This window comes from Rhinolophus sinicus, chromosome 16 (assembly GCF_057876585.1).
Source record: "Rhinolophus sinicus isolate RSI-liver-muscle chromosome 16, RSI-T2T, whole genome shotgun sequence".
Lineage (NCBI taxonomy): Eukaryota > Metazoa > Chordata > Mammalia > Chiroptera > Rhinolophidae > Rhinolophus > Rhinolophus sinicus.
The window spans coordinates 132,843,176-132,861,501 of NC_142516.1; the positions used below are offsets into that span (position 1 = coordinate 132,843,176).

At 33.8% G+C, this 18,326-nt stretch overlaps 1 protein-coding gene across 1 annotated transcript in view; it reads left to right on the forward strand.

The window, feature by feature from the left end:
• LOC109452814 (disintegrin and metalloproteinase domain-containing protein 5-like) overlaps nt 1-18,326 on the forward strand; it is an 87,709-nt gene that overhangs the window by 6,627 nt on the left and 62,756 nt on the right. Inside the window, exons 2-5 of the mRNA XM_088793567.1 lie at nt 945-1,010; nt 7,869-7,940; nt 8,122-8,285; nt 9,041-9,122. Of these exons, the coding sequence (XP_088649693.1) occupies nt 945-1,010; nt 7,869-7,940; nt 8,122-8,285; nt 9,041-9,122 (384 nt within the window). The remainder of the gene's footprint in view (nt 1-944; nt 1,011-7,868; nt 7,941-8,121; nt 8,286-9,040; nt 9,123-18,326) is intronic.

Consider the following 18,326-nt stretch of genomic DNA (forward strand, 5'->3'; position numbering starts at 1 on the left):
GATTCGTTGTAAATTCCAGGGGAGCTTTACAGAGGCTCACCTCACACCGCCATTTTTCCGGAAGTCCAGTGTACCTTATGAAATGAAAAATACTTTCAGAGTAATATTTGGTGACTTGCAAATCTTAAAATTATTTTACTTTTCCTGTAGGGCCCTGCATGACTTTAAAAATAGAATTTAGTTCTTTGTTATGTTTGTTATTAGATGAAAGTTTAGTAAAAACTTAGGTAATTAATTTTGGAAACAGATATATGAACATAGGGTTGAAGAAACCAAAACACTAATTTTCACATATGGGCATTTGGATAATTAGTGTAAATTATTCCTGATAATTTAGATTAAAATATTATGTGATATGGATTTAGAAGTTAAACCTGTGTTTCATGAGAGTTCAGAAATGAATAATATCAGTGGCTTACATAGGTACATGCAAAGCAAAGTGATTAATTTTTCCTCATAAACACCTGTAATCCCATAAATAACATCCCTGGGTCTAGTAAATGCCATTGATCATAAACTTTAGTAATACTTTTCTAAACTATATTGTTTGCCAAATGTAGTTTCCTAATAATTCATAGCAGAAAATCTGCTCACATGAAGATTACTATGAAAATTATTAAAAGGCTAAGGAAATAAAAGCTTTATGTTATAAACTTAATAATTCCAATTTCAGCTATTGCTAAAATCAAAAGATACCTGGATTTTGTATAGCTTGGGATCTCATAAACAAATAATTTAGGACATCAGGACAAAAACTGAAAAGTTTTTTTAATTACAGGCACTTTTGGACTGAAATTTTCTGAATGGTACCTAAATTTTGTATTTGAAAATAGCCTTGTTATATAATTAGTAGCAACATGTCTCTTAGTTTATCTCTGAATATAAGTTCAATAGAAGGTAAATTTTTAGAAATTCCTCAGTACTCATGTTGTGTATTTTTTCAGAGAGCTGAATTTTTCAAGTTAGTCCCTCGATACCTTGAAATGTATGTTGTTGTGGATAAAGATCTGGTAGGTCCTCTTTTACACATTATTATTTTTAAATGATTTAACATTTATCTTTAACTTGATTTCAATGATGTAATAAAAAATTAAAACATTTTGATAAATGTTTATTTTGATTTAAAAGTTATTAATACATTCTTAAAATTGTAAATAAACCAAGTTTTTGTTAATTCATTTGTTTTGCATACAGGATCCCTAATTGCGTTTGTAAAGTGAAGCATGTTTTCATTTTCTAAAGCTTGTCATTTTTCCTTTTCTCAAAAGAAGTATATCCTCAGTAAATCTATAGATTATAATTTTCCCAAATCCTCAATCTCACAACAGTCATAATATTTCACTGCCTCAGCCTAATTGGAAGGGTATTCTATAAAACACACATGTTACTTTTTTCAAGCACTGGAAGAAAACAAGATATGTGTTTTGTTCTCTGTTCTAAGTAAATGAAATGATAGAAAAATACATGAACAAAATTCTCATCCTGAGGATTCATGACTATAATTCAGATCTTGTATGGGTTTACGTTTTGAATTTATACAACAAAGGTGGTTAGGAGATTCTAAGCTGTAAAGCTCCATTCGTCCCACATTGGTAAGATTTAAGGGCACCTGATGGAAGTGGTATTTCTATCTGGAGGAATACAACTTCAAGCAGGATTCCTACAGATTAACATCAGCCATATATGAGCTCAAAATCCATAAGAAAATTTGACACAGTGAGCAAGAGTTAGCAAAATAAAAAGTAATAAATTTAGATCCACAAAACCTTTTAATATTAATATTTTAAGATATAGGTTATAAAACAAAATATTTTTCCCATAAGAGAGCCCATTTATTCCCAAAGAGGTAAATATGAGGCAGGGAAGTGAAGCTAAATGTTGGTAGAGGTGACAAAAATTAAAGTGCATGGCTTATTAAAGAGTTGGAGAGTTATTTTATTATAGCTAAGCTGACCCAATACAAAGCCACAAACACTGTAAAGTCACATTCCTGTAAAATAACAAAGCAATTAGAAATAGAAAAGCAGATTCTTAAGCATAATAAATAAAAAAAAAAGCAATAAAGGGAAAAAACATTATACATTAAGCATTTGCTTCACAAATATGAAACAAATTTAAAAGCTAAGGGTAAGGTAAAAGATTTCAACTCAAATATATACAAAGGGTGCCAAAAAATGTATACACATTTGAAGAAAGGAAACCTGTATTCAAATTGTAATACTCAATATATACCAATAACAAAAGATGAATACAAGTTGCGTTTGACTTCTGCAATTACAAGAGGTGCACAAAGTGGTTACCATCAGTGTCCAGACACTTCTGATTATGGTGAACTACTGCTTGAGCAACGTTGACCAAAGTGTCCACTTGTATTGCTGTGCATGCCGTTTCAATTTCTTCACACAGTACCATGCATCTCAAACTTATCATGAATACATGCAATAGTTAGGCGTGTTGGAGGTTCTGTTGCATACTCTGTTTTGTACTTCCGCAATGTTCTCGAATTTCAAATACCACTTCAAACTGATCTTGTGCTCCTTGAACAACAATCATGCTTCCGCCATTTTCTTTGACTGTCCTGTCTGTCGCATGGTGATGCTAGCATTCATTTGATTAACACCATCTTTTGAGGAAACATCATACTACAAATTGCTACCGTAAGACAATTTTACTTCAAAAAGTAATACATAGATAATAGCTCTTAAAATGTGTATACATTTTTTTGGCACCCCTGGTATAAGTAATTTTATTAGATGTAGAAAGGCTAAATTCTGCAATTAAAAACCAAAGATAAAGTTTAATTGAAAGCAAGACAAAGATTATTATGCAACATACACACACGTTCTGCTTACAACTGACATATCTAAAACATGGTACATAATAAAAGTCAAAGACGGTAAAAATATACCATAAAAACAAAAGTTCTAAAATACTTGTTTAGCTAAATTAATATCAGATGAAGTAGACTTTAAGATAAGTGTAACTTATCTATTACTGCATAGCAAACCTCTCCACAATTTAGTGGCTTAAACCAATAATATTTATTTGTTTAGGAGCCTGCAGAAATTTTTGGATTTTTAAAAATTAAATTTATTGCGGTGACATTGGTTAATAAAATTACATAGGTTTCAAGTGTACAATTCTATAGCACATTATCTATATATATCAAACTCAGACCCTTTTCATCAAATCTGGTAGCCTTTAATTGAAACAGCTATCTTAAAAACTTTGTGGGCTTTTTCTTTTCTTTTCTCTTTTCTTTTGTTTTCTTCCTTTCCTCCCCTCCCCTCCCCTCCCCTCCCCTCCCCTCCCCTCCCCTCCCCTCCCCTCCCCTCCCCTCCCCTCCCCTCCCCTCCCCTCCCCTCCCCTCCCCTCCCCTTTCCTTTTCCTTTTCCTTTTCTTTTTTCTTTTTTCTTTTTACAGGATTACTTTTTAACCACTTTCTTTTCTCGTAGAGGATGTATTCTTTGAGATTTCAAAGATATAAGAATACACTTAAAGACGTTATCAACTAATTTATTTAACAAAATATGCATTGTTGTGTTGTTACCAAGTGGCAGGTATAAGGTTTGACTGGTTTTGGTGAAGCTCAGGGGGAGCTTGCTAAGAAGTTCCCCTAGTGCCCTTTCATGAAATAGCCCACCAGTGTGAAATTATCCATTTGTCTAGTTGCTTTTTAATGAAAGAGTATAGAGTTTATTGTGTTTCTTAGTAAATTAGATTTAGTAAGTACATGGTTTAGAGTCAGATCTAGGGTTGAATCTACATTTTGTTCATTATTTTATTGTAGCAAAAAACACATAACAATAAATTGACCATCTTAGCCATTTTTAAATGTATAGTTTAATGGTGTTAAGTATATTCACATTATTGTGCAATAGATACCTAAAAAATTTGCATGTTGAAAACTGAAACTGTATACCCATTAAACACTAATTTTTCTTTTCCTTTCCCCCAGTCCTTGGCAAACTGTGTGTTTCTATGATCTTGACTACTTTATATAATTTCATATGAGTGGAATCATACTTTATTTTTCCTTTTGTAACTGGCTTATTTGCTTAGCATGATGTTCTTAAATTTCATCCATGTTGTAGCAGGTGCCAGATTTCCTTCTTTTTTAAGGTTGCATAATACTTCATGTATGTTTATAACACATTTTCTCTATCCAGTCACCTGGGAATGGACATTTGGGTCTCTTCCACCTCTTGGCTTCTGTGAATAATGCTGCAAGGAACATGAATGTGTAAATATCTCTTTGAGATCTTACTTTGAATTTTTTAGGTACGTATCCAGATGCCAGATCACTGGAACATATGATAATACTGTTTAATTTTTTTAGAAACTGCCATACTGTTTTCCATAATGGCCACACCATTATATTTTCTCACTAATAGTGCTCAGGGGTGCTAATTTCTCCTTACCATCACTAACACTTGTTACTTTCTGATATTTTGATATGGTCTTCTTTATGGGTGTGAGGAGATATCTCATTATGGTTTTGATTTGCATTTCTCTTATGATTAGTGATGTTGAGCATCTTTTCATATGCATGTTGGCCATTTGTGTATCTTATTTGGAGAATTATATATTCAAGTCCTTCGCCCATTTAAAAATCAAATTGTCTTTTGTTGTTGAATTGTAGGAGTTCTTTATTTATTCTATGTATTAAATCCTTATCAGGTATATGATTTGCAAATACCTTATGTCATTTTTTTAGGTTGATGTTGATTGTTTCCTTTGAGGCACAGAAGTTTTAAAGTTTAATATACTATTATTTACCTATTTTTACTTTTGTTGCCTGAACTTTTGGTGTCATAGCCAAGAAGTCATTGCCAAATCCAATATCCTTAAGATTTTCCCGTATGTTTTCTTCTAGGAGTTTTATATCTTACATTTAGGTCTTTAATCAATTTTGAGTAAAGTTCTCTATATGACTTAAGTAAGGTAAGGGTCCAACTTCATTCTTTTGCATGTAGATACCTAGTTTTCCCAATGCCATTTGTTAAAAAAACTGTCCATTTGCCATGTGCATCTTTGCACCCTTCTTGAAAATCCTTTGACCATATATTCAGTGCTTTATTTCTGGACTCTCTATTCCATTCCATTGGTCTATATGTCTGTCTTTAAACTAGTACCACATAGTCTTCACTATTATTGCTTTATAATAAGTTTTGAAATTAGGAAGTAAGAGCCTCTAGCTTTGTTTTTCTTTTAGGATTTTTATTTTCTATTTCTGCCCCCCCTCCAAAAAAATGCCATTGGGATTTTGATGGGGATTCACTGCATATGTAGATAGGTTTGAGTAACATGGACATTTTAATATTATTGAGTCTTCCAGTCCACAACATGAGATGTCTTTCCGTTTATTAAATAGAAGAATGAGAGGAATATTTTATATTGAATGATACAATTCAAATTAAAGATACATTTCTAATAATAAACATTTAGTTGCCAAGTGAGTTATGATGAACTATAAGAACTTCTGGAAATACTCAGAAGAAACTAACAAAAAGCAAAACTATAATAGGGCACATTAAGACATTTTGCTTAGCCTTTAACAGTAGACAGAAAATAAATGTTAACATATAAAGATCAAATTATTCATTAGCTTGGTTTACTAAAAACTTATTGACCTTTCAACCTTATGAATGAGTGCCAAATACATTCAAATGTCTACAGATATCTTTAGGAAAGGTAGTCATCTCTAGGTCACAAGAAAACAACAAAAAATTTGTAAAAGTAAAAAACTGATATGCCAAAACTCTTTCGCAATATATTAAAACAATAAGGAATAAAAAGAGGTAAGGCAAAAAGAAATGAAAAATTTTAAACACTATTATGAGTAACTTTTGAAAGATGGAAAGAAAAACTATTGTTGTAAACTAGAAATTAATTCTATACAGTATTTAAAAACTTGAAGGATATGTATTGATTGGTACAGGCCTGGTTATGCTGTGGTAAAAATTAACCCCAGCATCTTAGTGGCTGAACAGTTTATTTTTCATTCACCAAGGTCAGCTATGGATCTTGGTGACTCTTGAGGGCAGCTGTATTTCATGTGTTGGTTTCACATTTCAGAATGTTTTGATACATTTCTGTATCGATACTTTCCTTTCCATTGTGAAGCCAATAAAAGAACCGACCAAAGAGATATGAGCTGCAACAAGGAAATAACTTCCCCTCACGAATGATGTTCATCACTTTTGCCCTCGTTTCATTGACCAAAGCGAATCATCTGGTCATACTTTTCTTTAAAAAGTAAGGGTTCCTGAACCAGAAGAGATCTGAATATTAGTGAATAGGGATAATGCCCACCACAGATGATAGTACCAAAACTAAACACAGAGGACATTAATATTCTTGAAAGAATTTCCTGTAAGAAAAATAAGACTGAGAAACATATGAATGGAGCTTTCAACTTAAAGTTTTAAATCTGTAAAATGAGAAATGTAAGAAGACCAGGCAATAATAAAAAGCATAAGTTGATGATAAATAGAAACATTAAAATGAATAAATAAATTCAAGAGCTGGTTTGTTGAAAAGAAAAATAAATAGGCAGAAAGTATAATTAAGCAAAAACATATTATGGTGTTAAGAAGGATTGAGACGATATAAGTATGGCGTTGGAGAAGATTCACACAAACACAAATTTGATGAATTCTCCAAAGGAGGTGAGAATTAAAATCAAATCATTACAATGTACACCTTCAGTTTACACAGTGTTATATGTCAGTGATATCTCAAAAGGCTGGGAAAAAAAGAATTTTAATGGGTTAGTGGCCAGCGTCAGGTATAGATTGTTTAAAGGAGTGTTCTTAAAAATGTTTCAAGAAGACATAATTCATAATTTCCTAATCTAATCCAAGGATATAGGAAAAACATGCAACTTAACAATTTTAGGTAGTTATTTACTAAGCAACATTCCTTTGCTCCATGACAAAATCTGTGTACGCACACACATGAGCAACAGACCCATCTTTTTGAAAGCTGCAAACTTCTAAACAAAATCTTATATTAATTTTGATATAGTCATATTAATTTTGATATATAGAATATAATGTTTTGATCAAGGAATATAACAATGGGTTAATTTTTTAAGTAATATATTAATGAAATGTATTGCATCAATATGTCAAAAGATGAAAATTGTCATGTTGGTATGCTTCAAAAAGGCTAATAATCAAACAACACTATTTTTATAGAAGCTTTAATAAATAGGAAGATTTATAAATATATGTTTCTCAACATGATCTAAAATACTCAGCTTTAGTGGGACACTGGGACACCAATTAATGATGAAATATTTGAGGTTTTCCAATGAAAACTCAGGAGCAAAACTCACATACCTGATGTTACCCGTGCTATTTAATATTGTCTGGGCATTTTTAAGCAAGTAGACATAGAAAGAGCTTATTGGAATAAAGAAGAAATTAGAACATGAGTTACACGGTGACATCAAAGGATGTATCTGAACATAATATTCAGAATCACTTTAACAGTGAACCTCTCATTAAGGATTTCCCCTCTTTATGTATATATTTTTTGGTTTGTGATTATATGTATTGTTTTAGAAATAAGTATATTTTGAAATCCCACATTTTAAAAAGTTATGATTTGTTTTTCATAAATAGTAAATAATGACAAGTGGAGTGCAGTAAGCATTGTTTAAAATCATGTTATTAAATGTTTTTATTATGTAAATTAAATTATTTATTTTTATAAATCATTATACATCATTATTCATTTCTTGGATTACAATTAGAATGTAGTTCTGTGGCTGCTTTACAATATAGTACATTGTACATATAAAGGGTATGTGATATGTTAATGGCATACACTAATTTTTAAAAATAATTTATCTTTTCCAGTTCGATTACATGGGCTCTGATATAAAGGTTGTAACACAGAAAGTTATTCAGATAATTGGCCTTGTCAACACTGTAAGTTTTTAAAAACTATTTTGTTTATAGATTTTGTAAAAGTACATGTAATATATTGATATGTATAGTATTTGGTTATGCTATTAAAGAGTTTCCATAATCATATGGAATGTCGTAAGCATTTTATAAAAGTTTAATGTTCAAATTTATTTAAAAATTTTTGTTTATCTTCTCCTTTTAGATGCTTACTCAATTAAAACTGACTGTTGTAATATCTTCCATAGAAATCTGGTCAAATAAAAATAAAATTTCTACTGTGGGAAATCCTAATCAGATATTATTTAGATTTTTAGAATGGAAATCAAAACATGTCTTCCGACCTTATCATACTGCATACTTATTTGCGTGAGTATAGTATTCTGTATTTGTATAGCACTAAAGGAACAATCCAAAATGACTTAATATGTTAATTATGAAAAATAAGCATTTACTTAAATATATACTATATTCTGTACGTTTGGTAGACACGACTGGGATGGGAATAAATGTAAGTTAAAGTTCTTGTCCTCAATTGCTAATGTGAGGTAAGACTTAAAAACTTCTACCCACCAACATAAAATTGCTTGATAAAAGTAAAATTACATAAAAGTATTGAAAGGAGATTAATTATGAGTGGTACACTTTGATGTTGCTTGGCTTATAAATATTTACTACCTGTTATCTCTATATCTTATCTCACCTAATTCTCATGTTTTATTCTCTAACAACATGAATATGTTGAATTATTACACTATCTAGACTCTAATGCACAGAAAAATCTATTCAGTTTTAGTGAATGTATGAATAAGGAGGTAACAAAAAATTGAAGTTTCAGGGCTACGAATGTAGTAGGAACCAGAATAAAAACTATAACCATCAGAGCAGTTGCATTTTGCATAACTATTAGGCCTTATCATTATTACACTCTGGGTGTTTATCAAATACAAAGTTTACAATATTCTTAACATTGTAGGTGTGAGAAAAATGTGTTTAAATAGCTTAATTCAGAGTAGCAGGATACTTAGGACAGTAATTGTTCAATAATGTTTATTGCTATGAAAATTTTATCATAAACAATATCAGTCTTAAATACAATTATGAGGAAAATTCTTATTTTTTAGCTTCAAGAAACATCCTAGTTTTATAGGAGCCACACTTCCTGGAAGAATATGTAATAAGAATAATGCTGCAGGAGTTGCTCTGGTATGTAATTGTTATCCAGTTTGCTCTCATTATTTTCATGTTTCAAAATTTTCTAAATAGTTTAAGAATGAATAAATATATAACTTAGTTTACTCATCATTTTAATAGTTTTTTATATTACTAATTTGGAACATAAAAATTAAACTGTATATAGTTGCTTTAAAAATAGAACATTTATAAATTGAATTGATCATATCTCTTTGATTTTAAAAACTATATTTGACTTTTGTTAATCAAATTTTAATTGTTTTGAATGGTAGTATGCTTGCATCAATGTTTATTATATATTCAATGCAATTTTAATGTTGATTATTAAACATATTAAATTTTATCTCAAAATTAATAATTGACATACATTCATGTGTTTTTTTATTAAGGGATGTTTATTATTTTTTCTGTTTTAAGGTAAATATTTTATTATTGCATTCAAGTCTTCATTATATTTTTGGGAGGAGCAGATTTGTATGAAGAAACAGCTCTCAAATATTCATAATTTACTGGTTTCTGGGGAACGTGAGAATGAGCCCTCACTACAGAGTTATATTCCTTTTATAACAAGCTATATAAAAAATAGGAAAAGGAACTAACTTGAGAGTGCTTCAGAAAAAGAAATGTGCATTCTATTTTTATATTGACCAATTTGTACAGTTGGTTGACTTTTAGTAGCATCTACAATGAAGCAAATTGCCATTGAAAGATTAGACATATTTAAAATCAGTTCTGGTATCTATTTCTTATAACATTATGTAAGTTTAGGGTCTGCAATGTAATGATTTGATATACTCATATGTATGTATTGGGAAATGATTGCCATAATAAGGTTAACACATCCGTTATCTCACATAGTTACTATTTGTGTGTGGGTGTGTGGTGAGAACCTTTAAGATCTACTCTCTTAGCAACTTTCAAATATACAATACAGTATTGTTAATTATAGTTACCATGCTGTACACTGCATTTCCAGAAACTTGAAGTTTGTACCCTTTAACCACTTTCACTCATTCGCGCCCTGCAGTCCCTATCCTTGTCAACCACCAGTCTGTTCTCTGTTTCTAAGAGTTTGGTTGTTTTAGATTCCACACAAAAGTAAGATTATAAAGTATTTGTCTTTCTCTGATTTGTTTCACTTAGCATAATGCCATCAAGTTTCATCCATGTTTTGTGTGTATGTGTGTGTTCACACATACATAAATACACACATACATATATGTCACAATTTCTTTATCCATTCATCTATCACTGGGCACTTAGGTTTTTTTCTATATCTTAGCTATTGTGAATAATCTGTAGTGAACATGGGGTACAGATATGTCTTTGAAATAGTGATTTCATTTCCTTCAGATATATACCAAGAAGTGGAATTGCTGATTCAGATGGTAATTCTATCTTAATTTATTTTCAGGAACAACCATACTTTTTTCTATAGTGGATATACTTGTTTATGTTTTCATCAACAGGCTACAGGGTTCCATTTTCTTCATATCTGCACCAGCATTTGTTATCTCTTATCTTTTTGATAATAGTCATTCTAATAGGTATGAGGTGATATCTCTTGTGGCTTTGATTTGTATTTCCCTAATGATTGGTGATGTTGAGCACCTTTTCATGTACCTGTTAGTCATTTAAATATTTTCTTTGGAAAAAAGTCTATTCAGGTCCTTTGACAATTAACTTAATCAGATTATTTGTTTTTTGCTAATGAATTGTATGGGTTTCTATATTTTAGACATTAGCTGCTTTTAGGTATATAATTTGCACATATTTTCTCCCATTCTGTAGGCTGTCTTTTCATTTCATTGATTGATTCTTTTGCTCTGTAGAACCTTATGTATCGATGTAGTCCCACTTGATTATTTTTGCTTTTGTTTATGGTTTTGGGGTCATATCTATAAAATTGCCAAGACAAATGTCAAGGAGATTTTTCATTGTGTTTTCTTCTAAGATTTTTGTGATTTCCCTTCTTACATTTAAATTTTTAATTATTTTTTGAGTTAGTTTGTGTGAGTGGTGTAAGATAACAGGTGCTGTTTAATTATTTGTATGTGAATATCCAGTTTTCCCACCACTGTTTATTGAAGCGACTGTCTTTTCTCAGTTGAGTATTCTTGGCTCTTTTGTGAAATATTAGTTGATTATATAATGAGGGCATTATTTTTTAGCCTTCTATTCTGTTCCATTGGTCTGTGTGTCTGTTTCTATGCTTATACAATACTTTCTGATTGCTACAGCTTTGTAATATAATTTGAAAATAGAAAGTGTGATGCCTCCAGCTTTGTTCTTTCTCAGGACTGTTTTGGCTATTTGGGGTCTTTTGTGGTTCTATACAAATGTTAGCATGGATTTTTCAATTTCTATGAAAAATGCCATTTTGGTAGGGATTGCATTGAATCTATAGATAGCTTTGGGTAATGTGGACATTTTAACCATATTATTTCTTTCAAACCCCAAGCATGGGATATCTTTCCACGTATTTGTGTCATCTTCAGTTTCTTTCATCAATATCTTATAGTTTTCAGAGTAGAGATCTTTTACCTCCTTGGTTAAATTTATTTCTAATATTTTATTGTTTTTATTGCTATTGTAAATGGGATTGTCTTTTAAAATTTCTCTTTCTGATCATTTGTTATTAGTGTATAGAATGCAAGGGACTTTTGTGTATGGATTTTATATCCAGCAACTTTACAAAATTGTTTTTTAGTTCAAATAGTATTTTGGTTTTAGGAGTTTCAGGGTTTTCTATATATTATATCATATTATCTGCAAATACCGTGTTTCCCCCAAAATAAGACCTAGCCAGACAATCAGCTCTAATGCATCTTTTGGAGCAAAAGTTAATATAAGACTCAGTCTTATATTCTATTATGTTAGATAAGACCCGGTCTTTATTATAGTAAAATAAGATTGGGTCTCATATTAATTTTTGCTCCAAAAGATGCATTAGAGCTGATTGTCTGGTTAGGTCTCATTTTTGGGGAAACACAGTAGTGACAGTTTTACTCCTTTTCCAATTGGATTCCTTTTTCTTTTTCTTGCCTAATTTCCTCTATCTTCTTAAATGTTTTTACCTCCTTTAACCTTGATGTTATATTTAAGTGTATAGTGCCCTATTCTGAATAAAGGTTGCAGTTTCCTGCTTCTATCTGTTAGTAACCTTACTCATAGTTTTCTGTCCTTCTTTCTTTTTGTTTTAGGTAAAATAACCTTTTTCAGTATTTCCTGTAAGGCTTTGTAGTGGAAAATTCCCTCAGCTTCTGTATATCTGGAAAGGTCTTTATTACTCCTTCGTATCTAAAGGATAACTTTGCTGGATATATAGTATTCATGGCTGGTATTTTGAATAATTTGAATATTTGATTCCACTTCCCCCTGAGTTCCTGCTGAACAATCTGATGATAACCTAATGGACTTTCCTTTGTAAGTTACCATCTTTTTTCCCTGATTGCCTTGAGAACTCTTTTTTTGTCATTAATTTTTGACAGCTTCAATATAACGTGCTTTGGAGAAGGCCTTTTTGGATTAAGGTAATTAAGTGTTCAATTTGCTTCTTGGATTTGAAGATCCAGTTCTTTACATAGGTTTGGGAAGTTCTCATTGACTATTTGTTTAAATAGACTTTCTGTGTCCTTCTCCCCTCTTTTCCTTCTGGTATACACTTTGTTCTTCTATTGCTCTTTCTAATAGAGTCAGATAGTTCTTGTAGAGTTCTTTTATTTGTTTTAACTCTCAAGTCTCTCTCTCCTTCCATCTGCATCATTTCCAGATTTTTGTCTTTGATGTCACTAATTGTTTCCTCCATCTGGTCAGCTCTATTTTCTAAGCTCACAATTTTATTCTTCCTGTCCTTTATTGAGTTCTCCAGCTCCAGAATTTCTATTTGGTTCTTTTTTAAAATTTCAATCTCTATGATAAAATATTCATTTTGTTTATTGATTTTATTTCTGAGTTCATTAAGCTTCCTATCTGAGTTTTCTTGCATCTTGTTGATTTTTTTCAGACCTGCAGTCTTGAATTCTCTATCATTTAAGTTACATATTTCCATGTCCTCAAATTTATTTTCTGGAGGTATTTTATTTTCTTTCTGAGCTGCCTGTTACCTTGTTTATTCATGGTAATTAATGGATTATTTATCTTCCTGTGCATCTATGGGAGTGAATTCTGCAGTAGGTTGATATGAAGAGGTATTTCTTTTGCTTATCAGTAGGTAGCACTGGAGTGCCTTATTTTCTCTTGCCCTGTTTCATCTTCTTACAGGGTATAAGACTACCTGGGGAGGTGGGTATCTCCTCTGTGACCATGTCACCTCAGTCTCAGGGTACTATCCCTGTAGGAGGATGTGGTAAGTGATGGGGTTCTGAGCCCCTAAAATCCCAGTGCTGCCCCTGCAGCTGGATGCAGAGCTGTATGCCTCAGCAGCCCTGGGTGCCCCTGCTGGGATCAACAGGTCAAGCAGCAAGGGTGACGTGGGCTGGGAGAGGCAGCTGGTGGGTTTGTGGCTTTATTCTCCTCCAAGTAATGGTGACTGCCCGACCGCAGCTGCCTCACCTCTACAGCTCCTCCCTTATCATGGGAGTTAGCCGCATTGTGCATCTGCCACTCAGGAGCTGTCTCTCCCGTTCTCAGGGCGGTAGATATTATTCTCTTTAATCCATCACTACTACCATTTTTTTCTGGGACCCACTGCAAACACTAGGAGGATGTATGGGAGGCAAGCTCTGGGAGGGTGGGGGAAGGAGGCCAGGTTCAGTGGCTTTGTTTTCTGCCTGGCAGTGAGGGCTCTTAGACCACAGTTGTCACACTTCTGTATTCACTCTTTTCCCCGATGTCTCTGCCCAATCGCTGATCCCTCAGGTAGGATTGCTGGGGCCACAGAGAGTACACCTGCAGAATCCATCCTCTCCTCTTTCGGTACCGCATTGAGCTCTGGGCTGCGACCCGCAGCCTCCATCTCTGCACTTCTCCTTCCCCTCCCACCCTGTTCACCACAATTCACCCACCTTTGGATGTTTTGATGCATGGATCTCTCAGACATGTTTGTGTGTTGATTAGGGAATCATTTGTTGAATTATAGCTTTTCAACTTGTAACTTTAAGGGGAGAGATCAGGGGACCTCTTACCCTGCCCTGCCTCTGACATCCAATTGCACATTTTATATGATTCCATTTTCTCCCCTCTCTTTGCATATGAATTATATTTGAAAAATTTTTAAGCAGTTTCCTTAAAGTTTATCACATATATTTATAATTGATTTAGTTGTAATCTAATTGCAATTAATTAGACAAAACTAACTGAAAGAAAGTAGAACCTATTAATCTAATTTGAAAGCTTTTTAAAGGTTACCTGGGTGTTGTTCACATCAGGATGGAAAGACATACAGACATGGAAATGACTGTCCTACAGGAAGAAGTTTATCATACTCATAGTTCCCTAAAAAAAGGAGGCATGACACACTATCCAGGGGCCAGATGAGGAAGCACTAGTATTGCTCAGGAAGTATAGGGAGCCAAGGGGAAAACATGGGCAACAACCTCTATTTTGGTTTCCTTGGGAAGGAATGGGCAAGGGAGGGTAAGCAGGCCTAGTATTGGCTAGTTTGAAAAATTTCAGCATGCTCTGCTGCATAGAGGCTATCCCTAGTTGTCTGATGCCTGGCTGTGGTGTACTTTTAGTAGGTGGATCATGGCCTGAGTATGTGAGCCTGATAAAGCAGGTGGTAAGTTGTATAAGCTCTGGACTGATTGCTTTGCATATGCAAAGAACACTTGCAGGTGAGTTTTTTTCACTATCTTAAAGAATTGCGTAACCCTAACAGGGGCAGTCCTCCAGAGTTGGCAAGGCCTCAGGTATCAAAGCATCAGAACACAGAAAATAAAAAATCATCATTAATTCAATTAGCCTTGTTGACATATTATTGAACATTTGGGGTAATAAAAAAGGCAACTTTTAGAGACTAGGGCATAAGTTGCACTAAACAGCATAGGAAACATTTTACTATGAGAATAAAAAGGAGAAAAACAAGGAAAAGTATAAGGAATCCTTTTAGGCCAACTCATAACTAAATTTCCCATTTATGTAGCACTAGCCAAAGAAATGGATCTGAAATTTCTGGAGTCTCTAACAGTATTGTTGTGGAGTTGTAAATTGTGTTAAAATTATATGCATATTATATATATATGTTAAAATTATATGCATATTATATATACACATATATATTAACATTTCCATGTATATTAATTATATATATATGTTTATTTTTTATTTTTTTGACAATAATACCCTGATCTATTTCTTGGTTCAAAGTAGCAAGTCAGATCAGGCAGTTTATGTTGTTGGAGAATATCGATTGATAGTTTGGTAAAGTATATGTAACGATTAGTAGTATTTGTATGTAACCAAAGGGAAGAGGTGGTTGTGGTCATGGTCAGAAATGTACGGTGGGAGGTTGTGGTAGAAAACTGAAGAGGGTAGTAGGAGAAGGCACTGGTGAGTGAGTGCGCCTCTCCCCAGGGGGTCCAGATGTTCACTGAAATGAAGCAGGTGACTCCTAGGGAAAGCAATACTCTCCATTAGTTTTTAGCATGGCACATATAGTAGTAACTTTGACCAGACTTTCCTTTAGACCTGGAGTGCTGGGTTATATGTTTGACAAAGAACAAAATCTATACCAGATAGCAAGTTCAGGAAACACAGTAGATTTTCTAATATCAAAGTAAGAAAATCAATAAATTTCCAGCGTCCAATTATGCTTTAAGAGAGGCAGTCCGTGTACATGCCGAGTGTGGAGGTAAAGCTGTCTCAGGTACAGGAGAGAACTCTATCAGGGAGCTCTTAGGCTGGCGTGATATCGTCTGAGGTGATGTCACCTCTAGCAATGATCCTGGGCCAGGGCAGTTGTTCGAGATGTAGAGCTGGGGTATCCTTTTCAATTTGATACCTACTTGAGTTAATGTAGGTCTTGTTTTTGTGGCTCTGTAATTATTATAATAATGCTGAGGTACTTGTGTAATTTGAATTATTGGGCCTGGACCTTGGGACCCTGACTATAATATCATTTAACTCAAGGGGCTTGTGGGTGCACCGCTAGCCAAAGTGATGTTGGCATCTGTACCAGAGCCTGACTGGCACAGTTAAAGCCCAAATTAAGCATAGGCGGATGTAAGAGTGCGTAGCAGTCTAACATTTTGCCCTATTAAGTGATGAGAAGGGTTCTGTTGTAAATAGATTTTAAACCACATGACCTGATTTAGGTGTATGTTGTTAATAGAGTGTCAGATTGTTTGCTATTTAACATATCTGTGCTTGAGGTTGGGGCTCCAGAATTAGGCTATAGTTGGTTACTATGGACCCTTTGCTCAGTTGGTTTGGTTGGTGACAGGCAAAGGGGTGAGGTCTTTGGAGTGTAGGGTTTGTATTAGCCGAACTCAGTGGCATGTGGACCTCAGCATTTGCCATGTTTGGTTGAAACAGTGGCCTACTTGGAAGATTTGGGCTTCCAGATTGCACACCAATGAAAGCACCCAGACCAATAGTATAGCTGCTCCAATGTGCAGCTGCACATGATAGGGATGTGTGTGTGTGTGTGTGTGTGTGTGTGTGTGTGTGTGTGTGAAGTTTAAGCTCAAATGGGTGTCATATCATATTAGCAGATAACTGGGCCATGAGGAAATCTATGGTTTACAGATCTCAGTGGAGTATGCACCCTGGATCAGGACTCCAGCTCTTACGGGCATGGGGCAAGATAAAAAAACTATAAAGATAGGGGAGATATAATTAAAGGGCCTCATATATAATGAGTCTTTGCATACATGAAGGCAAGACATAGCCCTTTAAATACAGGAAAGGGCGGTTGGGAAAGTTTTTAAAAGTTGAAGTGAGGTGCAAGTTATCCAAGGCTCCTGGAATTAAGAGAGATTAAGACTTTAGTCAATATGGACACCCATTAGGGCCCATTTGCTGGACTAGAATTTGAAAAGGAATTGTTTGAGAAGACCATTATATCTGTCAATTAAATCAGCTGTCTGGGGTCCATCAGAGACATGAAAGTTGTATTGAATGCCTTTTTCAAGATACCAGCATTTTGTCTTCTGAGAAAATTACTTGGTTATTCTTTATGATGTCTGTAACTCTGAAGGAGATAAGGAATGTCGTGGAACGGTCTTGTATTTTGTCCTAAGAACTTCTTCTGATCAAAAGCTTGGATGGAGGAAGGAGGGATTGCTTGGGTTCAAGCAGTCTTCCAGTAAATGAAATTACTCTCTCTCCTCTGAAGGTGGACTGAAATGTCCGATGCATCAGTTAATTGTTGTTTGCTACATCTTAGTGGCTACAGTTGAACAATAAGAAACCCAGGGCAATATGTGGGATACAAAATTTAGAAATATCTTCATGGGTCATGGACATTTTTTCCTCTAAATGGTTCTTTACTTGGACCTCCCTCACAATGATATCTTGCTCCTGGTCCATCAGGAACCAACTAAATTTTTTTTTTTAAGACTATTTTTTATAGCAGTTTTAGATTCACACAAAATTGAGGGGAAGACGTAGATTTCTCATATACCGTACCCTTGCCCCCACACGTGCATAGCCTCCTCTGTTCCCAACATCAATCACCAGGATTCCCCATCCTTTCCATATATATATATACACACACACACACATATATATATATACATACATATATATTAGATATATATGTATAGTTATATATATATATGTGTGTGTGTGTGTACTGGGGGTGTCAAAAATGTGTACACATTTTAAGAGATGTTATCTATGCTCAAGCAGTAGTTCACTGTAAATGGAAGTGTCTGGACGCTGATGGTCCACTTTGAGCACCGCTCTGAACACCTCTTATAATTGCAGAGTCAGACATGACTTGTATTCATCTTTTGTTATCAGTATATATTGAGTATTATAATAACACAGTGTTTCCTTTCTTAAAATGTGTGTATATTTTTTAGCACCCTCTGTATATACATAAAATATATATGTATATTTTACCAAAGGTGAACCTACATTGACTCATCAAAATCACCCAAAGTCCATAGTTTACCTTAGGGTTCAATCTTAGTGTTATACACACACACACACACACACACACACACACACACACACACATTATGGTATCATACAGAGCATTTTCACTACCCTAAACATTCTCTATGCTCTGCTTATTAATTTCTCCCCTCCCCACCTGCAACCATGGAC